The sequence below is a fragment of the Mercenaria mercenaria genome, chromosome 18 (genome assembly GCF_021730395.1).
Source record: "Mercenaria mercenaria strain notata chromosome 18, MADL_Memer_1, whole genome shotgun sequence".
Taxonomy (NCBI): Eukaryota; Metazoa; Mollusca; class Bivalvia; order Venerida; family Veneridae; genus Mercenaria; species Mercenaria mercenaria.
The window spans coordinates 41707007-41717937 of NC_069378.1; the positions used below are offsets into that span (position 1 = coordinate 41707007).

At 33.7% G+C, this 10931-nt stretch overlaps 1 protein-coding gene across 1 annotated transcript; it reads left to right on the forward strand.

Annotated features, from left to right (window-relative positions):
- Positions 1 to 1899: 1899 nt before the first annotated feature.
- Positions 1900 to 10190, forward strand: LOC123537765 (uncharacterized). The gene is made up of 7 exons (XM_053530520.1): positions 1900 to 2076; positions 2505 to 2679; positions 7972 to 8037; positions 8482 to 8613; positions 8889 to 8987; positions 9438 to 9499; positions 10042 to 10190. The coding sequence occupies exons 1-6, from the start codon at positions 2011 to 2013 to the stop codon at positions 9485 to 9487; spliced, it is 588 nt and encodes a 195-aa protein (XP_053386495.1). The 5' UTR covers positions 1900 to 2010; the 3' UTR covers positions 9488 to 9499; positions 10042 to 10190.
- Positions 10191 to 10931: the final 741 nt, after the last annotated feature.

Genomic DNA, 10931 nt, shown 5'->3' on the forward strand with positions numbered 1-10931 from the left:
GAAAAAACTAGTAGAAACTTCACACATAAGTATATTCTCTATCGTGAAAATAAATAGTCGTCCCGTTTTCTGATTCCAGTAAACAACTCTTGTGTCAACCTGGAATAAAAAAAATGCACGCATTAAAAGTTATAAACCTTCGGTCTCGGTCACAAACAATCCTGCGGGCTTCTTCAGACGTTAATACACAAAAAACGTGTATTAACCCTACAATTGTACGATGATGATAATGCGCCGTGATATACTATCGTGTTTTCATCATCGTACTGACGCGTTTTCACCATCGTAATATCCAGATATTGCGTTTTATGTTTATCGTAGTATCGCGATCTCGTAATTTCATAATCGTACTATCGCGTTATCATCTTCGTACTATCGCGTTATCATCACCGTTCTTTCTCGTGTTGTCACCAGCGAATAGTACCATTAAAGGTCTTAACTGGCAGATTGAATCAACAAAAAATCTATTATTTGTGAAAACAATAGGCTGATTTGATAATTAGTTAACTTTTATGTATAAATACTAACATATGAAAGTGTTGTGGTGACTTAATATAATAAATATTTCAGATCTGATAATCTTGTATTTATTATAGTAACATGATTAGTAACTGAATAGATTTTGGGGTGGAAAAAGTACGAAAGCTGCACAATGTCGTTTTAAAGAAAGTTACCAGCTCAAGGTCAAAGGTTCGAACCTTTTGATTTCATGTCTGCTCCATTAATGAACGGGATTGACATCATCGCACGGTTTCCCTTTTCAAGACAAAGTGCAGAACTTGTGCGCGGACTACGGGCGTTCAGGGTCAAGATCATCAGTGAAGGTCAAACGATACTGAACCTTTGGATTACATGTCTGTTCTATTTCTTATAAACCCATGGAAGGATTACCATGAAATTTGGGCGATATTCTCTCGTCCAGAAGACTATATGCAGAACCCACAAACAAATCATGCTGACTGAAGGTCAAGGTCACTTATGTCAAAGGTGTAAACCTTGGATATGACACTTTAATGACAGCTGCTTGAATGCAGGCGACACAAGTGTTCGAAGTGTTTCTAGGAAAACGTCTCTAGTTTCTCAGATTTATGGTGTTCAAGTATATAGATAACTGGCAGATAAGTGGGTATCTAAGCACAAAGTTACCACATGAGAATGGTGATAACGCGACAGTACGATGGTGATAACGCGACAGTTCAATGATAATAACGCGATAGTACGATAATGAAATTGCCAAATCTCGATACTACGATAACGAAAAAACGCGATATCACGATATTTCGATGGTAAAAACGTGGTAGTATATCGCACTTTCATCACCGTACTGTCGTATTACTGCGTTTCCGTTATCACAATATCGCGCTGTCATCATCGTGTTGTCGCGTTTTCGTTATCGTAGTTTTGTGATTTCGCTTTTTATCATCATTCTTTCGAGTATTGCGTTTCAGATCAACACATTCAAAGGCGATAGCCCTAATGGAATTCCGTACTTGTTAACATCATTGTCATGGCGGTTCCGATGAAACCTATTTTCAATACACATTAAAAGTAGGAAGTATTGTCAAATGTGTGATAAATTACATCAAACGCACTTATCCAGGTCCAGTTTCGAAAACCATCACTTATCTTACATGTGTTTACATAACAGACCAATCAGAACGGGCAAAACACTGCCTCATTCAAAAGTATGCGATTACCTTATTCCCGACTTCTGAAGGCCCACATTTCATCCATAAAATATTTTTAAATGCAATGTTAAAGTACAGATGTATTTTTGAAACCCCTATAATCTATAACATGTAAATGGATTCCAATCTTAAATCAATGTCGACATTGTAATGTACCCTGTTGCTACATTACACTCGTATGTGTTCTGTTTTTATGATAGATCTAATACAGGCGACGTCCTGACGTCATGGAAGCAGTTGACGTCGCTCTATAGCAACGCCTCATCACATCAAGAAACAGACATCTTCAACTGCTATTTTAATATTTCATTATGGAATAACAATGGCAAAAGAAAGTTCTGGGTGTTTCGCGTGGGTTATAAGCCTTAAACGATCATGCAACGAGCGGGTATGTTTACATTATTTTTAAATGAAAAAAAAACGGAAAATAGAAGTAAAGTACAAATTATAGATATTATTAAATTTCTTTATAAATTACCTTATATAGTGAAAATACGCAAGTAAAGCTTCGTTGGTTTGTCTATTCAAGTTAATTTCATCAAGTGAACATAAAACGAAAATCAAAAATAAGTCTTAATAATTTCGATCTTTCATTTTTTTATTTAAAATATGCACTGTGGTGTTATTTTAGGCGCTGTATAGATTAAAGTTTTAAAAAAACTTATCAAAATGCAGTAATATATTATAATTGTTTGTACTTTATATGGATAAGAATATATAATAATTATTTTTATTAATTTCTATGGTTAAGGTTACCTTTGAAAACAGTAGATATACTTGTCTTTCTTTTGAAACTAAAGTTGCTTTTTTTTACAGTGGGCAAGGTTCAGAAACCGCTTCCGGCAAAGGTTCTATGCCAGAAGAGGCCAAACTGTAGATCCAACCACCGTTTTGAATGAAACGGGAACCAGTGACATGGTCATCAGTAAAACGCCCTACAAGTCAAACAAAATAGTGCCACTAAACCAGGCTGTTATGGCAGTTCAAAAAGGTTTGTTAATTTTATAATTTGCGATGGAATTAGTCAAACTGAGGTCGTGTCCACATTTGTTAAGAAATTATTTGACGTAAAAAGTTCGTAGAAATGTACAAGCTCATGTATATTAACCAGGATGTATTTGTTAGATAGCATCATTAACTAACCTGCAGTAAGCAGGCATGTTTTCCAGCTCTATGAAGCGTCTTTATTCTATACCTATTTTATCTATCCAATCGCGAACGTTCATTTGCAACACGTGACCGTTACGGTATTTGGATGCACGTGCGTACAAAAATCCTGTATTTTCTGTATTTGGACGTACAAAAAATCCTGTATTTTCTGTATTTGGACGGTTCAACAGTCCCATGTTAAACATACGATAAAGCCCGAAACGCGTGAAAATGTTCCGAATGTAAATCGGATGAAGTAGGCGCTCTATGTACTGAGTTTGATTATGCGTCTTGAAATCTGGATTTAATTTAAGTTTTTGTTGTTTACAACACACAAAAACAATGCTATCTGATTTAGATATTAAAACGTTCGTTAATAATCAAAAACTTAAAAATACAGTAAAAAGGATCATCAGATGTTGGAATATTTGAAAAGTCGCTAAAAGAAGCCGTTCCGAACGAAACCTAGAAATTTGTATCAGCCCTGACTGTCTGAATAGCTACCTCAGCAGTTTTTATTAAACGGTTAAGAAACAAAATGGAGAAGATTATGAATGGCAGCGGACGGGCGGTCAGCATCCAAAACATGTCTGCTCTATAATTCAGTTTTCGTCGGAACTTCACCAAACTTGCTGATCGGCCAATTTCGATAACCAGCCAAATTGTACCAGGCACTCTTTGATTAATATGAAAGTAGGTGCTACCTAAAAGGCAGAGCTCCCATGAAAAATCACCAGTGCCCGTTAAAAATTAATGGAGTGGTGCTGGAATTATCTGGAATTATGGATTCGTTTAGGAAGTTTATGTTCTTTAGATCTATTAAAATTATTAATGATAATTCATGATTTCTGAATGCATGTTTTAGACTGCATCAAGATTAATTCTCGACATGTGAAAACTCTACAAATATTCTGTATATAATCAAAAGAAAGTTTGGTATAGATTAACATCTGCACCAAGATAAAGAAAAAAAAACGTATTTGAATAATTTCTGTTATTCTTATTAAAACGCACCGCATCAACAATTTTACATAACTTATTATCATACTGGAAACCAGTCACAAAATGATAACTGCTTCAAATTGAAAAGCTTGAACTTTGAAAATTTCAAACCTAACAGAATCTCATTACGCCAATAGCCAAAGGAATTCTGTGTCTTTGCGTGTGAATGTTGGGCAATGAGGACTTAATGTAAAAAAGTTATTGTTCCAATTCCAAATTTAATTACAATAGACTTTAGTTATACAATATTTTCAAAACTCATAATAATACAAAAAAAAATGAAATAAAAAATAAAAATAAAAAAAAAAAATCTGGCCCAGGTGAGGTTTGAACTCACGACCTCTGTGTTACAACGCGAACTCGCTAACCACGACACCATTGTGGAGTTATGACGTCATGAGACAAGCATAAGTATATATAATAAAGTTCATTAATGACAGCGTGACAAAAGTCGTTTCAAACTGAAAATATTGTGTTTTATTTCTTTTTTTCTTCGTAGAAAATGTATTTAGCATTAATTTCTTATTATCAAACGCTCATTTGCATTTTTATTCAATATTCAAAGCAGTAAGCGAGACGCTTTTGTCAACCGTAAACAGTAAGCGTCTACTGACGTCTTTACTGATTAATTACTATGTGCATAGTGTACTTGAAAAAATCCGAACAACACCGATTCCAAAAAGTACCACGAATTTTCAACTCGATAGTATACACAGTTAGATCTCTCTATTCATTTTATTTTTCATACGTTTAACCGTAATGCGACGCTGTCGGCGCCGCTTTGCGGCGCCGGTAGCTCTGCTATAATCCTTGAATTACTCTAAAAACGGAGAATTTAGCCTTGTCCGCTCTTTTAAGTCGAACAGTTTTCATCCGATCTTCACCAAACTTGCTGACAATGTTTGTGGGCATGATATCTCAGCCAAGTATTATTACCACCCAAATCGCCAAATGGCTGTTGTAGGGAGGTTGCACCATATACTTTTTTAATGATGATACGCAGAAAAAAAACAACATTCAATGAATTACGTATATTATGTATGAAGTGAAATAAATATAGAATAAAAAGGTTATTTAAGGTCTAGTGCCTAGCGGCTCGTCCAATATGGTTTTCTCAGCTGGGTACTCGCCCAAATATATTTCCGTATTGTACAGAACAATGTTAAATAACCTAATAGTAATAACAACAATAAGAATAATAATAGCTTTAAGAAGGTAACACATTAAGATATATAACAGTGTTAGAACGCATCAAACATCTTAAGTTTCAATGTGGCCTTCTGTTATATTAATGTAACAGTTCAACACACAAAAATAGATAAAAACTGATTATCTAATTATAATATAAGACATATAATAGTAAATTGTTTGATTTTATGTATACTAGATATCTTTGATATAAAGAATGGAATATCTTCGTTTCCATTTCTATTAAAGCTGATTTTAAAACTAATATGAAAGTAGGTGCTACCTAAAAGGCAGAGCTCCCATGAAAAATCACCAGTGCCCGTTAAAAATTAATGGAGTGGTGCTGGAATTATCTGGAATTATGGATTCGTTTAGGAAGTTTATGTTCTTTAGATCTATTAAAATTATTAATGATAATTCATGATTTCTGAATGCATGTTTTAGACTGCATCAAGATTAATTCTCGACATGTGAAAACTCTACAAATATTCTGTATATAATCAAAAGAAAGTTTGGTATAGATTAACATCTGCACCAAGATAAAGAAAAAAAAACGTATTTGAATAATTTCTGTTATTCTTATTAAAACGCACCGCATCAACAATTTTACATAACTTATTATCATACTGGAAACCAGTCACAAAATGATAACTGCTTCAAATTGAAAAGCTTGAACTTTGAAAATTTCAAACCTAACAGAATCTCATTACGCCAATAGCCAAAGGAATTCTGTGTCTTTGCGTGTGAATGTTGGGCAATGAGGACTTAATGTAAAAAAGTTAATGTTCCAATTCCAAATTTAATTACAATAGACTTTAGTTATACAATATTTTCAAAACTCATAATAATACAAAAAAAAATGAAATAAAAAATAAAAATAAAAAAAAAAAATCTGGCCCAGGTGAGGTTTGAACTCACGACCTCTGTGTTACAACGCGAACTCGCTAACCACGACACCATTGTGGAGTTATGACGTCATGAGACAAGCATAAGTATATATAATAAAGTTCATTAATGACAGCGTGACAAAAGTCGTTTCAAACTGAAAATATTGTGTTTTATTTCTTTTTTTCTTCGTAGAAAATGTATTTAGCATTAATTTCTTATTATCAAACGCTCATTTGCATTTTTATTCAATATTCAAAGCAGTAAGCGAGACGCTTTTGTCAACCGTAAACAGTAAGCGTCTACTGACGTCTTTACTGATTAATTACTATGTGCATAGTGTACTTGAAAAAATCCGAACAACACCGATTCCAAAAAGTACCACGAATTTTCAACTCGATAGTATACACAGTTAGATCTCTCTATTCATTTTATTTTTCATACGTTTAACCGTAATGCGACGCTGTCGGCGCCGCTTTGCGGCGCCGGTAGCTCTGCTAAAAGGGGTTAATGCAGGCATGTTTTACCTTTATCTTTTGTAAACTGCAGTGAAATCTTTACATATATACATTTCTCATTTGAAGACTGAACGTTTCAATAGAGATATTACATACTGCTTTCAACTTTTAATGAACAAACATAGCGCCGAGAGTTAGTCTATATGAATTGACTACCTATTTAAAAGGCTAGTGAATCTTTCCCCAATGTCTGTCTGCTCTAAAACATGCAATTTCTTTGCATATTACTTTATGAATTGACTACCTATTTAAAAGGCTAGTGAATCTTTCCCCAATGTCTGTCTGCTCTAAAACATGCAATTTCTTTGCATATTACTTTATGAATTGACTACCTATTTAAAAGGCTAGTGAATCTTTCCCCAATGTCTGTCTGCTCTAAAACATGCAATTTCTTTGCATATTACTTTATGAATTGACTACCTATTTAAAAGGCTAGTGAATCTTTCCCCAATGTCTGTCTGCTCTAAAACATGCAATTTCTTTGCATATTACTTTATGAATTGACTACCTATTTAAAAGGCTAGTGAATCTTTCCCCAATGTCTGTCTGCTCTAAAACATGCAATTTCTTTGCATATTACTTTATGAATTGACTACCTATTTAAAAGGCTAGTGAATCTTTCCCCAATGTCTGTCTGCTCTAAAACATGCAATTTCTTTGCATATTACTTTTAAATTAATCATCTTGATATTATTTGTTAAACTGATATATCGAGCATAAATATGTTTTAAGCACAGTTATTAACTCCCTTTTAAATGGTATAATATATCTGTTTCAAGTTTTGTGTGCATACATACACAGAGTATTCTTGAGTGTATAATTTATTTTTCTTGAAGTTTGCCGCAACGTCTATTTACGACGTTTCCCGTAATTTTTGTTATGACGTGACGTCATTGTACATTATTTCAAAATGTAAACTGCCTGAAGATATATGTATTGAAAGCGCTTGCAGTGAAGAATTAAAATAATTGTAAAACACAGAAGTCTGCTGCTGTTTATTCCTTACAAATTGAACTTTTATATATTTTATACCTGCACAAGGATTTTACTGACTTTTTTAATATAATATTATATATATTTAAGGAGAATATGTAAATGTGAATTTAAAACTTTTGAGGGTTTTCTTTTGTTGTTGCTGTTGTTGTTGTTGTTGTTGTTGTTTTGTATTTTTGTATCTGTTTGGTAATCATGTAAACTCAAGATTCTACAGACGGCTCAGTTGTTACTAAATCATTAGAATTAAAGCATGGCAACACTTAATATATTTTTTCTGTAAATAAAAATAAAAGCTATTAATTATTTTTCCATATATTTTTAGATATTAAACAGAAGTTCATAAGCGTAACTGTTACACTCTTATTTTGCTCAAAAGTTTCATACTTGTGTCTTTTTTGTCTCAGGATGTGAATTCAAAACTCTCTTTTTCTATTTTCCTAAAAATGTAAATTCATAACTTTTTTTCTTCTGTTTTTTTTCTGTTCTCTCATGATGTTAATTCAAAACTTTTCTTTCATTTCTTCTCAAACTGCTCTATTTCACAGACGACCTGGGTGTTACTGATGAACATGCACCAACTGCAGACGCTGACAACGACTTTGACAAACTAGGTGATTCTTTCAACTGAAATAAACATAAACAGCGGCAAATAAAATCTGGGGCATATTTTTTTTCCTTGGGGCCTCGTTTCAAATGCGAACGTTTTGATAATTGTTGATATCAGTCGTTAGTTAGTTTTGATGTTGCTTTTTAATCGGTACAATTTCTAACTTGCTTTCCAATGTATCTAAAAATCCGTACATTTATCTGTTTGCATGTCTCTTTCAGACGGGATTTGAAATTGTTGTCTTAAAACTTTACAATATACTTACTTTAGTAGCAAACAATAGCATTTCGCTTTTTTTACATATTACATGTGTACATACATGATTCGAACTCTGTATTTTGCGATGGTAATTTTTTTCTAATGTAAGAAAAAAAAACAGACGTGTAACAGTAAGGTTGTTTTTTATATTCAATATACACATATAATATAACTTTCTACGTCCCTACAGTTGGCGAGTTCGTGTCCTGCATTATAAACAGTGCTGCAGACGCGCTGAAGCAGACGTCGCTTAGCAACACAGTCGTCGTCATAGAAAATGTCGCAGACGACAATGTGTCATTGTCTTCAAGCATTATAAGCCGTAAGTACCATAATTGTACATGTACTCGCATAAATATGTTACCTATAATCGTGAATCGTAGGTGGTCCTTCTGTTCACATGTGATCGAGAATTCGCTACTGTCAAAATGCATAATTAAAGACATGTAGTATATAGATCTATAAAGTTTTCCGGGATTTATTTTTAAAAAATGTTTGAACATTTTTTTTATAATTAGACCCCTTAAATGGAGATAATAGGAAATGTATCGTAAGCCTGTCAAATTTTATTGTGAAGAATTTAATTTTGTTTATTAGAAATGGCTGACACAGCAGTGACAGAGAGTTTGACGAATATACTAACAGAAGCCGACATCAACCACTCAGCCTCTCATTATGCCAGGTCTAAACCTAGAGGTGAGTCTGCGAATCACGTGCTTGTATATTATATATAAGTTTTTTTTTTGTTTTTTTTTTTTGTTTTTTTTTTTGTTTGTTTTTTTTTTTGTTTTTTTTTTTTTTGGTTTGGTGGGGGGGGGGGTTAAATGTCTACGGACCTACGGCTAAAAACGACACTACGAAGTTTGACTGAACTAGCGCTTCCAAAGGTCGTCATGAAGATTTAATTTATCAAAACAGCAGCCTTTCAGTGATGTGCTACGGTTGTAAAATCTCTCCGTATTTACTCAGTGTTTTAGTATATTTTGGTCTTTTGTGGTTACATATCTAAATAAAGTTTTGCTGTTATTTTGCTTGTTTGCCTTTCATCTTCATAATGATTTGGCTACTTCACTATTTCTTACAGAATTTTAGGGTAGGTTAGCCAAACTAGTTCTATTACTTGTTACATATTGTTTGTTTTTACAGATGCCTTTGAAGTTGTTTGTGGAGATGTTGTTGATGATGGCCTGTATTAAGCTGTTTATTATGTAAGTGTCTATTTTATATGTAAGTCTCTATTTTATTCATAATTTGTATATGAAAACGTGCACGAGATACACGCGCACGTGTAGGATCAATAATCGAGTGAATCTGATGTTGCCGGGCTACGAAACCAGGGGTCATGAGGTTGAACCCTTGCTCTTTCGGATTATACTGGAAATGTTGGAGCTATATGGTATATGGTCATTTTGGCGCTGAAATATAGTAGCCGCCCTTTGACATTTCGGCATTCTTACATTGGCCCTGTTTACTTTTTCATCATATTAAAGGACTTTTTTGAAAGTACAATTTTTATGAATGAATAGTGTTAATAAAAATATAATTATAAATCATCTTAAATTCTATTTACCATGACACGGAATATTCTGGAGTTCAAATGTCTCCTCTGTCAAATTATATACCTGGAGGAGTCGTCAGTAAGTTTAGCCGAAGCCATACGTTTGAATTTTTTTTTTTTGCGTTTTCTTTATTTATTTAAATATCTATTTATGTAACATAACCTAATACAACTTCTTTTTCTATATTTCAGTGACCAGGTGGAAGGCCAATTGCAATTGCTTTGTGATTTATCTGTGATTTTTTGTTTTTAAATTGTATCAATTTTTTAAATTGTTTTGGAGGTTCTGAATGTTATTTCATGAAATAAAGTTCATAGATACCTCTGAAAAAGCGTTTGTTCTAGGAGAATACACGAAGTCTCACCGGAATATCATCTGGGACCATTCCCTCACCAATTGCAAATATACATTATCAGGTTCCGTTGATTTGATCCATGCTACATTTTCACTCTCCTCCCGACCGCACACCCCCTCCCACCACACCAAACCCTAATGCAGAAATATGGCGATCTTCAGAGGTGCAGGTACGGGCCTATCGGTAGCAACATACAACATTGGTAGCGCTTTATTAGCTTTGACCATCCCATCATCAACTTCAAACGGAAAGTATGGGTCGCAAGATCTGAGATGTAGCTACAGACTCAGTCCGATACGCACCGTCAAAATATTTTCACAAGGCACAGACGGTGCACTATACCTTTGGCTAGAGTCTAAATCAATCATTAGCAATAGTCTATAAACACGAACAGATACGACACCCAGATTCATTCTGTTTGACCCTATATCATACGTTACTTGTCCAGTTTTTCATAGTAATGATTGATCACATGAAAAAAACTTTGTCAATTTCGAAGACTTTTACATGACCTATCAGCTATTAAAAATCTAAACAGAATGCCTCTAAATTATTCTTTTCCACGTGTTGAAATGTTAGGAATAACGATCATAAAAAAGCAACACTGTTTCACCACCAACACGGCGACAAAACCATGGTATAATGGGGGTATAATTCGTTTCTCCTATGACAGCTCTAGTTTCTATAGTTTATCAAGTTTATGATGTAAAGCATAAGTTGGAAAAA